At 50.3% G+C, this 18,791-nt stretch overlaps 1 protein-coding gene across 4 annotated transcripts in view; it reads left to right on the plus strand.

Moving 5' to 3' along the window:
* LOC149341261 (uncharacterized) overlaps nt 1–13,940 on the plus strand; it is a 42,807-nt gene extending 28,867 nt beyond the window's left edge. For 2 of the 4 annotated variants that reach the window (XM_089543254.1, XM_089543253.1), the window contains exon 2: nt 10,962–13,940. In XM_089543254.1, coding sequence (XP_089399380.1) covers nt 11,001–12,461 — 1,461 coding nt within the window. In that variant the 5' untranslated portion in view covers nt 10,962–11,000 and the 3' untranslated portion in view covers nt 12,462–13,940. Of the gene's footprint in view, nt 1–6,709; nt 6,976–10,938 lie in introns of those variants that run through there. The other 2 variants (XM_089543255.1, XM_089543256.1) reach the window with 2 other exon arrangements.
* The last annotated feature ends 4,851 nt before the right edge of the window (nt 13,941–18,791 follow it).

Consider the following 18,791-nt stretch of genomic DNA (forward strand, 5'->3'; position numbering starts at 1 on the left):
AACGAGATGGCGCCACAAAACCACTAAACATGACTTTAAAAGAACACGGAGCATGACGATGTGAGCTGAGAGAAACACCGACAGATCAAGTAATTAAAGCTTGATGCCGCTTCGGCTCCTAGTCGGAATCCGTGATCTCGACGCCTGTCCTTGAGACTTGTTCTTGACTACACCGTGTTCTTGACGCATCGTGTCCCCTAGTGCACTGCACGGGCTCGGGCCGGCCCGAAAGCCCGGGCCGGACCGGGACATGGTTTGTTTTGCCGGGCCTGGGCCGGGCCTGGGCCTGAAGTTGCGGGCCCACGTCGGGCTCGGGCTTAAAGCTGCGGACCCGAGTCAGGCTTGGGTCCGTACAGAAACGGCTAGTGTCCAACTATTCACTCACTATTGCACAGTGAAGTACACAACTGAGGCATTGGAGCAGCGACACGGATGAGCTATGGGCCATGGTACGCGCTGAGAAAAAAACTAAGCTTTATTCATTGACTTATCTATTTCCTTATTTCCACGCCGCGGTGGCTTAGTGGTCAAGGCGCTTGATTACTGAGCCGGGGAACCACGGTTTGCTCCTAACCTCGGGGGCCGCATTTCTATTCAGGCGGCAAGCATGAGAGCCATGTATTTTGTAGTATCATTGCTCGTTGAAGAAATTCAGGTGGTGGAAATGATACGGAGCTCTCTGCTTCGGTGTCTCTCACAGCCTGACTCCCCTTGGGCCCTTAAGCACTAAAAACATAGCTTTTATTTTATAGCTATATTTTTCTCATGTGGTAAAATTCAAGAACTAAAGCGCGTTTGGTTTTCTTTTGGATCAGCTGACCGGAACGTCTCGTAAATGAAATAGCCACAAAATCTCGTGAGAGTTTGTAAATCTCATCTCATAAGTCTACCCCTCTTCGCTTCTTCATCCTCATTGTCATGACAAGTGTTATCACGCGCTTCGCGCGTTATCTTCTGCTCCACCAATAAGAGTAAAATTCAACCGGTCTTAATTGGAAATTGATCGTTCGTCATCCTAAAACATACCTATACACTATTAAAATGCATTCGGGAAGAACATATTAGTTTAGGACGCTTACGGTCTTCAAAACACACACCGTGAAAAACTCAAGCCTTTCAGCTTTTCGTTTCTGCTGAAAGGCGACCAGTTAGGCTATGAGTTCAACCTCTGAGATCGCGTCCACTAAAAAAATGTCATCCCACTGCTTGCTAGGCAGCTTTAATGTTTATACGTCCGGGCGGCAAAATATAGCTGATTAAAATCATGGGGGAATGCAAAGTAGTCTACTGCGCGCGTATGCAGCTCTTTTTGTTTGGCTCTCCGAACTCCCCGAGTTTATCATTGCGCGCCTACACGAGATCACTGTCCAAAAGACGGGCCTGCCGAGCACAACTCTTAATCACTTCCTTCTTGGTTAAAAATAACCAACTTTCTGCAAGCCAAACTGTGGTTTCAGAACCTTTGTCGGCCAGTTTCTTATCGGTCCAGTAGCAGTCAACTTGCTCAGAGTGAGCGGTATACCTCAAGCGTTACTGTGAAACGGGCCGGGCCGGGCCCGGGCTGGGCTTCACTCTGGGATTCACGGTCCGGGCCGGGCTCGCTACAGCGATAATATAGCGGGCCTGGGCCGGGCCCGGTCTTGAAGCCGCGGGCCTGGGCCGGGCTGGGGCTTCAGGTCGCGGGCCCGGGCCGGGCTTGGGCCTCAGATTGAGGCCCGTGCAGTGCTCTAGTGTCCCCTACCAGACGGCTTGCCGTCACACTCTCTCTCGACTTCAACCGGAGGTATGCGATTTATCGGTGCTGTACAAACGTCAGCGCAGCGGTGCACGCCCTTCGTTCGTTTTGATATTCACATGGTGAGCTTCAACCTCAGTTGTCACAGTGCCACTGAAACAGGAGCTTTTCCGTTCCACTGAAAATCTCACCATTCCCCTCGACCTCCTAGATGATCTCGACGGCGCCCTTGTAACGAAAAAGTGGGTGGCCCACCTGCCACCCTGCCCTCCATGGCAGGTGGCAGTGAAATTAATTCATATACACTGTAAACAAAAATATAACCAAAAGGGAGTAAAAAGGGTGGCGGCCACCCTTTTTACTCCATTTGTGAAAACATTTACTCCATGAGTGGGGAGTAAAAAGGTGGACTGTCCTCCATTTTACTCCCATGAAGGAATAAGGGAGTAAAAATGAGGATTTACCAGAATTTACTCCAGTCTAGAAAGGGAGTTAATTGTGCCAAATACTCCACCAGTGCCGAAATGGAGTAAAAAGCACCATTTTGCGCAATCCGCCCCGCCACCTAGCGTCTCGTCTGCTTCTGGTCAGTCGTCTGATAACGGCGGTGAGTGAAGACCGCTTGGTTACCATCGTCGCCGGATCTCTGCTGACTTCTGCTCCTTCACGGGCGCCTGCCGCGGTACAAGATATCGGCTTGTCGCCGTTTTCCGCTACAGTACGGTACATAATTGAATTGCTCCTGTGAAGCCGCCAGTGCTCTAACCATACGTAACTTTCCTTGGTTTGTGTCGCCACCCCATTACAGCCCCCGCTTAGGCCTAATTCTCATAGGCTTTTTTCAGTGTGGTCCTCGCAATGTGTTGCATGAACATGGAACTGTGATAGAACATATAGTGTCAACGCTGAGCTCTTGATTGAGCTCATGAGGCCACATTTTTCTTCAGCCATGTTTAAAATCCAAGCCTTAATGACGTGAATATGAAAGCAAGCACTGCCATTCCAAACTACCATCAGGTGTATTTTCATCTTTTCTGCTCTGGTTTTGGGTCAAATATAGCGTGGTGCATGACCGTGAAAATTACCCAGCGTCTCCTTTTCAGTTTTGAACTACTGATTATAAGGTTACATCCCTTTATCTACGAACATGGCCAACGAAACGAGCTCGTACAGCAAAAGGAGACGACAAGCAGACGACTCCTGCCGCGTACGCCGCCGCTGGGCTAGCAGACGGCGGAAAGAATGCGTGACGCGGGGTCACATTAGGGCAGCGCAGTTTCCCAAGTTGGGTTGCCGGCGGCCCGCAGAGCTACTGCCCGTTTCCGCCTCTGTCACTGCTGTAAGAGTGAGCCTGAATGAGGATAAATAAACATGACGCCATTTTTGGGCTTCATTTCTGTGGGTAGTAAAAAATTTACTCCCTTTTCACACCAAAATAACTCCCTTTATACTCCAAAATAACTCCCTTATATAAGGGAGTAAATAAAAACACCATACGTATGGAGTAAAAAAAAACCTTCTTTTGGGTGTGCGTTAGAGGACAAGCCATTTACTCCCTTTTGGGTGTTTTTTTGCTAAAAGTGTAAATTAAATGCAGTTGCCACCTGCCCACCGTGGAACTGCGCATCAGGTCATTGGTCAAGAGATAGCCTCCCGAAGAACAACCTATGCAAAAATGAGCCTTACGGCCGCTCGGGGAGAGCAACCTGCGTCTACCAAGCACCACCGGCGGCTCTGTTTGAAACAGGCACCTGCCGCAGGTGGCTTAAGCTCTGCAACAATGAGCAGCCAATAGTGGTACAAGGGCTCCCCGCGGAAGGGATCTCCAGTGCTATCACACTGTAATTTCAAGGGTAGGTTAGGCGGCGTCCATTTTTTATAATGCTAACACATTAAAAAATGTGGAGAAGCATGGCATTGCACCCCAGCAGGCTGTGATTGGCGGCGACTTTTATATTTCGGCAATCGGGTCCACTCATGTTGTGTACGGTCGGTGCCCGGAAAACATATATCGCGTGCCTGTGCGTGGCGCAGTTCGACCACGTCTTGCTGTGAGAGTATGGCTTGATGGTCAAGGTAGAGTGTATATGCTCGGGCAGGATGCTCAATTAGCATTTTTATTGCGTGTGATATGGAGTTCGCATAGATCCCATGTGACGCAGAGTCGTATCCATGCTTACTGGAAGGAAAACTCTGGCCAAAATCGGTGGGCCATTCACTGACAAAGCTTGATAGCATTTCTGAGCATCGATTGTACATGAGCTAAAGAAAATTCCCAAATCCCCAGAATGTATTGACAGGGTATTATGAGACTTTTCTAATAAAATTCCACAAAGGATCCTGCTAGCGCGTGTTAAAGGTCACGAACGAAATCAAGGAATTCGCCCAAAGCTACGTCCTGAATGGTGCATCAAGGCATGTGGAGAAACACGCCTCGGTTTACGGCACATAGTTGCTTGGAGTTAATCCAGAGGAAAATATGGCGCTACAGTCGTTCATCAGCCAAGGTAATGACGGGAAGTAGACGTTTTGGATTCATTTTGCTTTCACTGAGTTCAGATATTCGAGCTCTTCTGTTGCTGCATGCGTTGGGGTCACCTTGATTGGCGTAAACGGCGCCGAAGATATTCGTGGAGGAAACACCCACGCCAATTTACTGTCAAATGACTTCCAGGTGGGCAAGGACTGGGCGCTCCCTAGACTGCGCCCAATGTGGTGGTGCGGTTCAGCTGGGTCCTGTCCCATATAAGCCCTTACGTAAATGACCTCACCGAGTGGACGCGGGCTGCCATTTTTTGACTCGGAAGAGGATACAAGGTGCTGAGTGCAATTTTCTTTAGTGCACCGAGCGTCATGCTGTTAATATCGGCTGAAAGGTAAAGGGTACTGGAAAAGCTTATACAAAATGCGCGAGAACCTGTCAGGACATTTTACCCGAACGAGAGCACGGCATGTCAGCGGTTGCTGACCCCAGGGAGCGGCGAGCCAGCCGTTACGATCAGGGGTATGTCCGCGACGGAAGCACGGCGGTGTGTTAGAGAACACAACCACGCTTTAAAGAGTTATAGGGTAGGCCAGCGTTAAACATGGCTTCCAGGTCCGATTATAGCTGGACACGTGGCTTCGCCCAACTCGGGCACATTGTCCGCCTCACGAACAAGCTCATTCGCCTGCTGAGCTTATCAGTACGTATACGACCGCGAATGCTGGCGCTCACCATTTCGCGAGGAGTCGCCGCCTATCGGTACCGTGGAAGCCTTCTAAAAACAGGCTTTGCCGCTCATTGGCGAGCCGCGAAGGGCTTCCTCCGCAGGGCGAGTGCACCCTCGGCACGCCGCTGCTGCCGTGCCCGGCCGCACGCGCTTGTCGCGTGCTGAAAAAGCGGGGCGGCCGCTATCTGTCGATTGCCCGCACTTGGGTGCCTCCGAGCGGCCAAGGAAGGGCCCTCTCGGCGCGAGCACCTCTGCCATCACCGATAGCGACGGTGCCCTCGCAGGTCGACCTCTTCTTCACCCTCCCCCTCCCCTCGCCGCATGGCTTCTGACTGGATCAAGCAGCACTTAGCTCTCCACTATGCGCTGTTTGCATCGCGTTCACGATATGTGCTACTGCGTGTTGCTATTGTACGAATTCGCGATGCTGCTTCGACCCCCCAGATCCCACTTATCCCCAGCTCCCATCAGAGGTCGACAACAGTGGTCCACAGCGGCGGGTATATATGTCCTTCAAATAGTATTACGAAAACAAAAAGAAAAGGGGGGGAGGGCATGAAAAAAATTGTGATGCACATGTGTACGACATATGGTGCCTCTCTTGTTTGAAGGGAGCCGTATGCGGAAGTACTTCAACGACGTCGTTTTCCTGACGAGGTAAAGGTAGGCGCACTCGGTGGGCTGCAAATGAGGAAATCCTGGCAACAGTTCGCTCAGATTTTAGCGTCCTCACAGCAACAACAAGGGGCTTGCGCCGCGACTCAAGTCATCAGCATTTGCGATGGCGGGCATCCACCATTCCTTGGTTCTTAGTGAGCTTTTATTCATCAGTATCGTTACAGCGAGGCATAACGAGGCAGAATGAAGACCAGACGGGCGTTGCCGTTCGAATCCTTTTTGTCGTTGTTGTTTGCCAATTCACACATGGCACATGCCCACGAGAAGGAACTGGCCAGTGTTTATTGAGGAACGGCGGAGAGAATGACTGCTTTCACGTCTTCTTTCTCTCCATTTATCTCCACTGCCTCTGCTGCTGCGGAAAACGGGGAGAAAACGGGAATTCCGAAAACAATTCTACAACTTTAATCTAAATTGAGTATTATTAAAAAAAAAAAAAAACGACGTCGTCACACATCGTCGTGGTGGTCAACTTGGCAACATCGTCGTGGCAGATATTGCTGCCAAAACGTAAGTTGCGATCGTTTTCAGCAGACGTAGTATTCCAACATAGCTGTAAGGACCTGCAGGATGAGGATGATGATGATGGTTTTTTTTGTTTTTTTATGGCGCAAGGCCATCTGTGGCCAAAGAGCGCCATGGCACAAGGTTTTTGTCTTCTACTCAAGGTGGGATCTGAGACCCATTTCCCAAGAATTTCGTTCCAAAGAAGCGGAGCACCAGACCAGGGGAACGCTTGTACCCATTGTACCACCGGTGGGCACCTGGTGGCACTGGAGTCGAACGCCACACCTCTCGCACGAGAGGCGGATGCTCAGACGACTAGGCCACCACCCTGCATGAGGCGGCTACCTTAATGAAAGTAGATTACATTACATTACAGCGAAGGCGGCGAAGGTTCATCGATATGCGTCGCGTAAAGATTGTAACGATAGTTCTTTCTGAACAGAATCTAACGACGAAACTTGTCCTTAGCCAAACTGAGACGTCTGTCTTCTGGAGCAAACAAGATTACTCTGTTAGACGTCGAAGAAAGCGGGCACTAAATACCTACTCAGGAAATTCCTCGCTTCCGTCGTCCTTGCGTGGCGAATAAATTGGCTTTTCTGAGCGGCGGACCGTTCTCCGAGCTGGCCGGAAGCGCCAGTGATACCCCGTTCCAGGAATCCACATCCTCTCCTGGCTCGACAAAGCCTCAAGAGATTACAATAGCCCGGCGCCTTTTGTCTCTGCACTCAGATGCACCTCGTGCTTCGCCGTACGTAGAGTGCATGCATGCCTTTAGTCCCCTCTCGTTGAAATTTGCAACGTGGCACCACGAAGGGACTGCCGCTTACGACCACGACCTCGGTACGTCGTTGATTCTTTTCACCCGTACATGCCTTAGACCGGAGCCGTTCTTTTAATAGTTGATCGGGGTAGGCGGTGCAGCTGTCTTTAATAGTTCTCTATTTTGTCGAGTACAGTTGTGCTCCGTTAGTACGACCCCGGTTAATATGGACGACTTGAATTATGGAAAGTTTTTCTGGGGACCAAACATCTTCAGTGTATTTACACCTCGTTAGTATGGAAACTTACTGTGTGGACAACGGACAGGGCGAAAGTGAACAGAGCCTATTGAGGTCCATGTATTTTTGTCGCGGTAATATGGAAAACAATGAGAAAAAAATCTCAACTGCCCCAGCCAGATCTGTCCTTTCCTGCATTCTGAGTGCAGGACACGAGTGAAACGAAGTGGAGAATTGCAAATGCTGGAGGGCTGGCTTTTTTTTTTTTTTTTTTTCTGGCGGTATCGGCTTTTACGGTCTCAAGGTGCCCGCTCACGCGCATTTCCATTTGCCGTATTGCATGAATAATTGTGAAGAAAACTCTTTGTTCAGCCTGTGCAACGTTGAAAGCCGCATTCAGAAGCTGTCTGCCGACTGAGTACGTGTATGTACTTGGTACCAGGTCGTGCGATGTGAACAGTCGTAGTAGGAGACGCGTCATCACGCCATTGGACGTCATCACGCGTCTCATGGACTACTAGGGGCTCAAAACTTCACCATATTGTTTTAAAAATAATGGCGACTAGGATGATGCACTTGAAGCTGCCAAGATTTCGTCTAATTTACACTGCAGTGTCCACCACTATGTGCATATATAAGCAGACCTCGCTAGACTCTAAATATTTTTCTCGAGCGTTGTTTTTTGTTCACGATTCATGCAAATACTAAAGCGCACTGTTCGCAATAGAGAAAACTATTTCGCGCTCCATGCTGGATGCTCCGGACAAGAGTTTCCGCCGCAATCCACGGAACGTGCAGCGTTTTGCCAACCCCGAGCCGCCTTTTATCAAATTATCAAGGCTAAAGACAATCGCTTGCGCCCACCGATGTTGAAGCAATGACCGAGCCCGTTATCACGGTATGGCCACTGCATGCAGCGAGCAGCCCAGTCAGTGGTATTTTTCTTTTCGAGCTAGAGGCGCGAAGAGACGCTTCCACGATACAACAGATGTGTATATTTTGCCAGGTGTAGCAGCTACTGGTCAGGATGCACCGTATTGTGCGGAAGTGTTCGCACGTCCGGCAAAGCACTAGGAGCAGGTTCAACCCCAATGCGCATGCGCGCAGCTTCCCCCGCGTCGCATCCATGGAACACGTTCGCAGACCGAACTTCCCGGGCGGACAAGTTCGAGCTTGCGGTAACTGGAAACGCGTAGCCTGTACTTGGTTAAATCGGTTGTCTAGAGGCCATACACTTGAAACATGAATACGCCTATATCATTTCGGTTTGGAGTGCAGCACCCTAAAAACCGGCCAAAATACAGCCATTTACACAACAGAGTGCTATATTAACCACCTTGCTCTCCGAGTCCGGTATACGCATTGGGTGTTCCCTCAGTTTGATCGAAAGAAAACTGCTTTGCCTTAGCGAGAATTCAGGCCGAAGTCGTGCGTGTCTCTGTGGCTTTTATTGTCTCGACTTGGACCCTTCGATGGCGTAGTAATTAAACCATAGGGTATTCAAGATGTGCGTGCGCGCAGATAAGAGCGGCCAGAGCGTGGCGGTTGTCTGCAGTTCCGGAGGCGCAACTCTGCCGCTGCTCAACTGCTGAAGAACGCGGGGAAGATGGAAGGTTAGAGTGACAGATGTAGCTCAAGGCCTACAGTATGAACAGTATCGTAAGGAGGAGTAATTTTGATCAAGGCAATTCCAAGCACTCGCATAATACGCATCGAGTTCCGAAGGGTAAGCTGCCCCATCACCCCGTAACCTTTCTCTAGTTTGTACTCTTCTGCATGCAGTTTGGCGATGACAAGGCATTCCACCGCAGATGAAACCTCGAGCATCAGTATAAGTTCCTACAGCTGAATATGCCTTTAAAGCCAGTCCTTACGCAACCAATTCTGGTTGTTATTTATCCCACCGCCTTTTTCGGTACATGTCCAGACGATTACACGCACACTCGACATCAGTAACTCAACACTAAGCTCGTGAACTGGGACGCCGTAATGTTTGGACGGTTCGAACGAAGACCGGGTGGCACGTAATTCCAAGCGCTTTGCCTCTAAGAAAACCGATCACCTGGGCGGGGAATGCTTTCGCACGATAAACTACACTCCAAACAGAGAGGAGTAAAAGGGGAGTGAGGCGTCTTCTAACGCATTCATTTTATAAAATGACTCCTACTTTCCTCCTTACTCCTTTTTTGCTCTCATATGGGTGTATTCGTGTTTAGAGTGTCCCCTTAGGTAACAGGATTCTATCCCAGCTCATCCTGCATGAGGCGGATGCTTCGCCACTTGGCCAACACGCACTTTCAGAAGAAAACGACTGTCAAGATCGACTTGCGCAGACGAACTCTGTACGGGAGCAGTTACTTGCGTGACTAGGAAAACAACGAAATGAACAGCGCTATTCAGTGCACAGGAAGCATCATGAACACAGAAGTCAAGCAGAAGGCAGAGCGGACGGAACTGGCTCTGCTTGGCATTGCAGAGCGTCATTGTCCTCTGCAACAATACTTTACAAGATGGACTGACAAGCCACTAACAAGCCCAGCAGAGCGTGCATGCTAGGGGTACTTAGCTGGCATCTCTGTAAAGGCACGGAAAAGCGGAAATCTGACGTGAATGAACTTGAAATTTATCTTTCAATAACATCGTACTTAATCTTTCCTTGCCATCTTCGACCACGGATCTAGGTAAGTAGAATTGAGTAATGATGTAACAGAACTTTTTTTAAAGAAGGAAACGGATATGGGCTATTAAGGGGCGGTCCCCCTCCCTTTTTGAATGTGCCCATGCCTCCTAGGGCTTCGGAAAGCTTTTAGTGAGATTATTGTTAGATATCACCGTGCGAAGTACGCGTGCATGTAAAATTAAGGGGCGCCGGGCACCGTGCTTGCAAAATTTTTTTTATCATTATAGCCCTCACTTTTCCTTCCGATTTCGGCGTCTTCATTTCATAAAACTCTTTCACGTCGTCGGCTACTCTGCACAGGCTTACATCAATTGCTGTTCTAATGAGTCAATCCAATGCGCGTGTTCATTACTGACTGCAGAGCACATTCATTTGCAGCGCTGGTTCTTCCTCAGAGTTTAATGGCGCTGCGGTTTATCGCCATTTAAACCGTCACAAATGGAGCTCTTTCATAGCAAAGAACAGATCGTCATCATCGTGTCTAAACAAAGGCGCCTTCTCAGATTATTTTTGTTTTCAGTTGACCGATTGGGCACAGACATGATATTTGCGCCACGCTCGTATCGTGTTGACCATGAGCCAAGCCGCTGCCTTGAGATTTCTCTTGGATAGCGTATCATAGCCATTCGTCAGAACAAACGTGCTTACTCTCGTTTCCCCATTTCCGTGCAGCACTAATGAAGCGAGAGCAGCGCCAAGCATGACCTGAGACTAACGTACCGCCACATTCACGAGCTCTCGGCTGATAATCACGGAGTGATTCGTGCATATTGATAACCCTGCGGAACTGCCACTAAATCCTATCTTCTCGTATTGAGAAAAAGAAAAGACCGCATTAGGTGGTTTAAACAAAGGTTGGGGACGCAACAACAATGTATCCTGCTGTTCCCATGACCCTGGTGAGTGTGTAGCCCTCACTTTCTGTCGTGTAGTCCTCGTGCTCTTGGCTGCTGTATCAGCCACGAGTCCATTGTCCGATATCCGATTTCCTGTCTAGCGCACGGCTACAGACTCCATGCGCTGCGCGGAACCTCTTCTGAAACTGCTAGTGCAGCATGTGTCTATGTGCTCGCGTGTTGGCGCGCTCGTCGTCATGTGAGCTGAATCGTATAAGCTGACGGGAAGTGTGCTTCTTTTCTCCGCCGCAGGCGCCCCCCAGTCCGCATGTGCACGTCTTGCCGCAGAGGATGCTGAGCCTCCCGGAGCGAAGGAATAGCAGCGGCGGCAGCGCCACCGCCATGAAGCGCTGCCAGACGTTCTGCATGCGCGTGAGCATGCTCATCGCACTCGTGGCCGTGCTGCTGGGCGCCATGTGCCTCATCATGCTGCGCTTTCCCGAGAAGGACGTGCACATGGCCTCCACCGACATGCGGCTCGTCGAGGCCGTCTCCAATGTCTGGTGCGGCGGCCAGGAATTCGTGTCCGCGCACCCGTTCAGCGTCTACCGCGTCAATGACCTGCCTCCCGCCGTGCCCGCCAACCACATCCACCACTCCATCGAGCTGTCGGCCAGTGTGTCCTCCGGGAAGTTCCACTACCTGCGCTACTATCTGCTGCCGGGTTCCAACGTGACGGCCGACGTCGTGGCCGATGGACCCGGAGGCACGGTGCACGCCATCCGAGGCGAGGAGGAGCTGCAGAGGTGCATCCGCACGCTCCAGGAGATGGGAGATGACGAAGACCTGGGAAGTTCTGAGGAAGACGACGACGACGACTTGCCGAGGCGCCTCCCAGCCTTCTATCGTTGGGCCATTAAGTCCAAGCGCGTGCATCCTTCGGAGACGCTGGAAGCTGCCCGTTTGAGCTTCAGGGCTACTGCGGCCGACCTCTACTATGTGCTTCTAGTGAACGAAAACCGTTCTTCGTCTTCCGTCGTCAACTTCGCCATCCACGTCGACCTGAACCGCACCGTGTTCGGCGTCAGCCCCCAGGACGTGGTGTGCCTGGAGCAGACCCACTGTGTGTACCATGTTCATTTCGGCGCTGAGGACAGACTCATTCTGCACGTACCGCGAGAAAGGGACGCCGGAAACGCCGTATTCACAATAACTACGTCATGCCGGCCACGTGTGTTCTTCTACGCACTCTTGTTCATCCTCATACCCATCCTGTTCCTCGTGTTCCTGGGTGCCGTTATAAGGGCCTTCAGCTACCTAGCCAACTCATCTGCGGAGGAGGGCAAGTACCTACGTTTCCGACTCTTCGGCGAGGACGAGCGGACCCGTCGACGCCGCAGGAGGCTCGACGAGCTGGTGGCTTCGCAAGGCCGGGAGGTGCAAGAATGCGTCGCCGTCGGCAGTGGCGTCGCGGTGTCTGCAGACCCCGCCGCCGAGCACTTCCTCGTATACCACGTCCCGGGCTTGGACCCACCGCCCCGGACGCCACCGCCCTGCTATGCGTCGCTGCGGCAGCAGCAACAGGACCCGCCGGTGGCCGAGGGCGAATCTCTGCTCGGTGACGTTGCGCCTCCCATCATTGACCCGACGCCCATCCAGCCTCCGCGCTACTCCGATGTACTCCTGCAAGAGAACGCTGCAGAGCTGCTCGCGCCCTTGGAACCCACCCCCGTAGCCGAGAGGACTGCCCGTGACAGTGGCTCCGGGGCCCTGGCTGCTCCGCCCATACAGCCGACGGGACCGGCTGTTTAGTCATGCTCGCGCCTAGCACCTATACTAGAGCACACCGCACAAGTCGTCCGCAGAGCAGGACGCATTCGATGTTCGTGACTGATGCTCACCGTGTCGAGCCGCGCTATAGGTCAAGCCACGCTCCATAAGGCACATTACAAACTGTTGTTCCTTTTCACTTCCACGTTTGAAGTTGTGCTAAAAGACATGCCCGTGTATGTGCGTGTGGTGATGAGAGAGCGTGCGCGTTTACGTACGACGAACTATGCGGCTAACTCACTGGGGCGCCCTGAAGACGCCCTTGTGAGCTCGCGCAAAGCTGAACTATTGACGGCCGCGTAAACCTGAGCACTACCTGCGTCGCCACTGAGAGAATTGTGTTGGCATGTTATGCTGTCTTAATTTTCATGAGCGCACATTTTGCTATGTTTTTCCTCATCAGGTGAACCCGCTTATCCTCGCATGTTGGTTTTCAAAGCGAATGATTTTGTGAGAGTGTTTGAAGAGAGAGATTGAGTGAACTTAATTTTTTCGATTTGGTGCAGCCCGCGGTTATCTCCCTTTGTCCAGGATCCTAGAGGCCTTGGCGCGGAGAGACGAATGTTTTTATAGAGTGGTTACACGTCGATGGTGCGTCTGTGAATGTACGAGGAACGCCGCATGTTCTCTACTTGAGCTATCATGAAGTGCATTGTCTTCTTCAACGAACTTTGTTTTCGTCAATGAACACGGGCCTTTTGTGGAAGTTTTAGCGCAAAATCTAAAAGGAAGGTTTGTTTTCGGTGATCAAACCTACTCTGTAGAGAGCGACACATCATTCCACTGGGTTAGGCCAGAGTCCTTTTTTTTTCTCCTTCGCATGCTGCGTACGCAGTAAAAGAGTAGAATACGCCGCACGTAAAATGTAGATCATAAATTGTCCGGTTTAGAAAGCGGCTCGCTCACTGGAAACATTTCGTACGTGATTATGCCGCGGCTGCGTTTGCAAATGACTTAGATAATGAGAAGACAGTGCATGATAAAAATATAGATGCGTAAATGCTGTTTAAATTAAAAACGCTGCTTTCAAGCGCTGTCGGCCTGTCATCATCCTCTAATAGAGTCGGTGGTTTTTTATTTCACCGCAGGGGAAGCGTGTCTGAGTGGACTTATGGCAAAAGTGTGCCAGACACATCGGGTTCAGCATCGTGCCGTGGCGTCAATGTCAGACCAAGTCAGACCGAGAGTTTTTTTTCTAATTTTCTGAGAGAGAGGGACGTGGGGTTGTAGTCGTCGCAGCACTGCAACGAAAAAAGAACGTTAACAAACGAATCGTTAGAAACGCTAAAAACCCTTGCGTTTGCACGCTCGTGCGCGCAAAGCGCCTGGTTTCTGATGAGAGAAACCTTGTTTCCAGCTAGAAGAGGAAGCCACCGGGACGGAACGCCAAAGCACGCGCTCCCGCACAAGTGTACGATGACAGCGCAGCATTTATAATAAAGTGCAAAGTCAGGTCTCTGAGCACGAGCTCTCTCCTTTTTTCTCTCTCTCTCTCTCTTCGTGCTCCCCACTCGGTGAGCAGAGGCGGTGGAACTGTGCGTATTCCAGAACCACGTGTGGACCGTGTCCCCCCCCACACACACACCTTGTGCCGTGTGCACCACTCTTGGCACAAGCACTTCCCGCAGCACATTCCATTCTTTCGCCGTTGAATTGCTTGGGAGAGTGAGTGCGGGCATCAGTGGGAGCTCGACACAAGGCAGTTGACAAAGAACACACATTATTACTCTGACTGCGGAAGAGCACAGCAGAGGGCCGAGTTTTCTTTTTTTTTATGCCTGACAACCGACAAGGAGGGGGTGAATCACGCGCTTGGGCTTCTTAAAACTAAAAGTGGAAACGGAAACAGAAAGAGTTGCAGGTGTCTTTCAGAGCAGTAACCGTATGTCTGTCGCACTCTGTGGCCTGGGAAGACCGCAAGAAGAAATTATTATAACGTACAGGTTATTATAATGTAATTATTATAACGTAATGGCCTGTATGTATGTCGTGTTTTCAGGTCTTACTGCTCTGTTTACAGTATATAACACGAGTTACAAGGGATAATTACAAAATTAGCACGCCGCCGCGGTGGCTCAGTGGTTATGGCACTCGGCTGCTGACCCGAAAGTCGCGGGTTCGATCCTGGCCGCGGCGGTCGAATTTCGATGGAGGCGAAATTCTAGAGGCCCGTGTACTGCGTGATGTCAGTGGTCGAAATTTCCGGAGCCTTTCACAACGGCGTCTCTCATAGCCTGAGTCGCTTGGGGGCGTTAAACCACCATAAACCAGAAACCATAAACCAAACAGAATTAGAGCACACCTTAGGACTGCATCTCCACCACACTGCAAAAAAAAAAAAAAGTGGTAGGGTTTCAACGTAGTTAAACCGAGTAGACGTGTGCAAGCATGTGTGTGAGCCTGGTTGGCTCATGCTTTTGCTTTGCTGGGTCGTCGGGACATCTGCGATATCAAACTCAGGTTAAGCTCTGATCGAGGTTAAGCTGATCTGATCTTTTCGCGCCGCAGATGGAAGTTGATGAACACGACGATGTGCGATCCACAGCGCGGGATTGTGTTACAGTGCAACACCAGGCGTGATCGGCTGCGGCAATAGCACAGTGCCCTCGTGCAGTGGCCAGCGAAGCTGATCTGTTCACGCAGCCGCGGGTTCGAGACCCAGTCGCCGCAATATTGAAGCGAATAGCTTCACTAGGCTCGTCAACATCGCGCTTCGCGTGAGCCACCCTTGGCGCCTCCGCGGCGCGCGCTAAGTCGCCACTTCTCCTCGCCACCGGTTTACCCTTCGCCGCTGCCGCGCGATCGCCGCCGCCGTCACAAGAGGAGAAGGTTCTTTCGCAAGGCGTTGCGATAACACGTGAGCGGCGGCGGCGGCCATAGAAGAGGCCGCGCACTACGTCGCGCGCCAGCTGCTTGCTAGTACTACTAGTACTCTGATCACCGGGCCATCTATATGGCTATAAAGAAAGTGCAAGACATTGTGTCTATTGAAGATGAAGAAATAAAGAGATTTTAATAGCCTTGTATAACGATTGTACAAGCTTTGTATACCTAAGACAACATGTTTTGGAAAAGCTAGAAAGCTATACCCAAATTATAACCCTATGTATGAAACCTTAAGCTAAACCACTTTAGCTAAGCCTCAGCCCAACTTTTTTTTATTTCATTTCTTTATGGGCTGTTGCTATGCTAGATTTTGCCAAGGTCACCTTCAAGGTCAAGCTTGGTGAGCCTGTGAAGCTCGGTTAACTCGATGGGCCGTTAGACCTCGTGAAGTAGTGCTTTCGCATTAAAAGGCATAGTAAGAAAGGGAAGGAGAGAGAAAAATTGGGTCGAAGGACAAACCACGCAATCGTTTTCGCTCAGCGAAGAATCCACATCGGACAGTTGAGCACAGAAAACAGTTTTCGTTTCTGTTTCTCAGTGTCGGTGACCGTTAATCCCTTTCCCTTATTAGCTTATCAAGCACAATACGCATTCACTGCTTTGCGGCGAAATAATCCAGCGAGAGGGACAGCTTTTGCGGTATTGACAGCATGGGTGGTAATCATAGAGTTTTCTCATCCACAGTTCGTGTTTCTTCTGAAGACTAACACATGAGATTAGCAAACATTCACGATCGCAGAAAGCAGATTTATCCAGGCTGAAAACAGCTTATGACTGAACTCTGCGCATAGGGGGAGCGTCTGCTAAGAAGCAGAGTGACAGGCTGCACTCTTAACGCAAGAGTCCTGAACATGGATGCAGAGTCGGACACAACTCAAGACTGAAGCGCCTTTTCCCCGTCAACGGTAACCCTTCCAGCCAATGGCGTCGGCCGATTCTCGCGACCCTGCATGCTAGCGTGACAATGCTGGGAGGGGGCTATACCATTTCAGCTGCCACTTCCTGCATTGTCGCACTAGCATGCTCGTGAGAATCGGCCGTCGCCATTGGCTGGAACTGGGGGTCCTACACGGGGAAAAGGCGCTTCATTCTTGAGTTGTGTCAAACAATAGAAACGAAGCACTATTATGCTGTTCTGCTACTGAGCACCAGGCGGCGGTCTCGATTCCTGGGCACTGCAGCTATATTTCAGCGGAAACCAATTGCAACAACGACGGCTGCTGATATTTCAATAAGTTATCTAAGCTAATTCGAAGCCCTGCACTACAGAATGCCTTATAGATCGCGCACTGATTTTTCGGCACGTAAATATCACAAAAACTTCCCTCAATAATGACCGCTGGGCCAAGAGGGTATCTGAAATAAATTTGAAATACTAAACAGAATTTCAATAATCACGTATTGATCGCCGACCGCTCTTGGTTCAGCAACTGTTTAGCTGTAGCACCAGACACACTTTTCAATAAGGTTAACAACAACATCCCATTATGTTTTTTCCGTCGCGCCCCTGCGAAGGAAGCGCAGGGAAGCCCACTCTCGATTCAACAAACGACCGCGTCGGCGGATTGAGATTAGTTGCGGCTGGCATTTGCAGGGCGTATACTGCTTTCGTTTAACGCTCGCAAGCGCCGTGGCAAGACCGGCGCGAACCCTCGACATTTTGATTGGGAGAATGACTCGCAACGACGCAACATGCGCACAAGTGCCGAGCTGAGTCTCCCTTCGTTGGCAGCGCGTGCCCGAACTCCTTGTTACTCCGACGTACGTCGCGGCAGCGAGCCTGAAAGAAGGGAGGGTGTGATAGAGCCAATATAAAGACATTCTGCGTGTTGACAGTTGCACTGCGTCCGCCATGGACAAGAATGCAACCGCGGCTGCTCCTTCTGGCTTAGCGACAGTTCCTTGTCCGAGTAGACGACGAAGTTTGGTTTCCTAGTTTTGGTGTGAAAGCGTTATTCCGATGGGTAAACCCCGACCAAGATCTTGCGATGTTGTGGGTTTGTGCCAAGTGAAATAAATAAAAAATATAAATCAAATAAACATCCCGTGACTGGGATTCGAACCCGTGGTGGCGCGAACAGGTCAACTTGGCTGGCCACTGCGCGAGAGCACTATAGGTTATCCCCGCAGCAGAACACGCCTTGAGTTAAACGGCAACACACTCTCACGCTGTGCATTGCACATCGGCTTCTTCGTCAACTATTATTACTATCAAACTAATATTCACACTCTGAGCCATGTGGCGGCAGTGACAGAAAGATGTGCGCTTCATGCATTGGCGTGGACAACATTGTGGCAGAAACACAGCACTAGAGCAATACGCGTTGGTGTTGACAACGTTGCTGCAGATAAGCGGCACCGGAGCACAGGCCGCCAGCGTACATCAGGCAAGTTAGCATTTACGGTGTAAAATTTGAAGACGTGCATAACTGGCACCCTGGGTAAGCGGACACCTCAATCGCGCCTTCATGTATACGTGGCGGTGGTGTCCACCTGCGAAAAACTGTGTTTGCGTACAATGTTTCGTGCTTAGCAGTGCTAAACGGCCAGAATTTATTGCTGAATAGCTGTGTCGGGAATGTTTTTCGGGGTTTATGGCGTCATAATCGTCGTACAATGCGTCCGTATAGTAACAGAAAACTAAATGACGTCATCACCCTCTGATTATGTGGTCGCCTTCTTACCATTGTGAATGGAACAGTGCTTTTTGTCACCTGCTGGGCAATGACAATGTGCCATTTTTGTTCATGCGATGTAGGCTATGCGAGCCTGAAAGCTTTAAGGGAAAGAGGCATGATGGACCTTTCGACCCATTCCTTTCCTCCATTCACAGTGAGAATTATGGAAGTCATATACAGTATAAGCTACAGAACTTCTCTTTTTGTCTAGCATTAGCCCCAAAACATGAATGATATTTGCTGATACACTCGTCTGCGTTGAACCATCGTGGCGACAGGTAATCCATATTAGTACAACTCCTTCGTTAAGAAATACGGATGATGGTACCTATATGCATAAACACCACCCTCACCATTCGTTAGATAATCCTTATTAGAAATATTATTTCATTCAGAGGTCTTTTTAAAACGTTTCGAATGCCTTCCATTATACAAAGCTGAGCCAACATCGCTGATTTCCACGACCAACTGTACACCTTTCGACCGCATGCTGACGTCTTCCGGGCTGCGGGCGTATGACAACTACTCCCGTACTGCGAACAAAATTACTTGCGACGGTAAAGTCGCAGTGACAGGCAGGGTGGCGATTCGAGCCAGTGCTGCAGCAAGTCCTTTCCGGAGGCAAGAGCCCTTTGATTATACGGTACTATTACCCGGTTCAAAGCCCATGTTTCGAAGTATGGGCACATCCTAAGGCCCATTCTCAAAAGCCAGCGTACGTGGCAAAAATGCCAATGCAAATGTTTGA

This window comes from Amblyomma mixtum, chromosome 5, assembly GCF_055824585.1.
Source record: "Amblyomma mixtum isolate Tamu chromosome 5, ASM5582458v1, whole genome shotgun sequence".
Lineage (NCBI taxonomy): Eukaryota > Metazoa > Arthropoda > Arachnida > Ixodida > Ixodidae > Amblyomma > Amblyomma mixtum.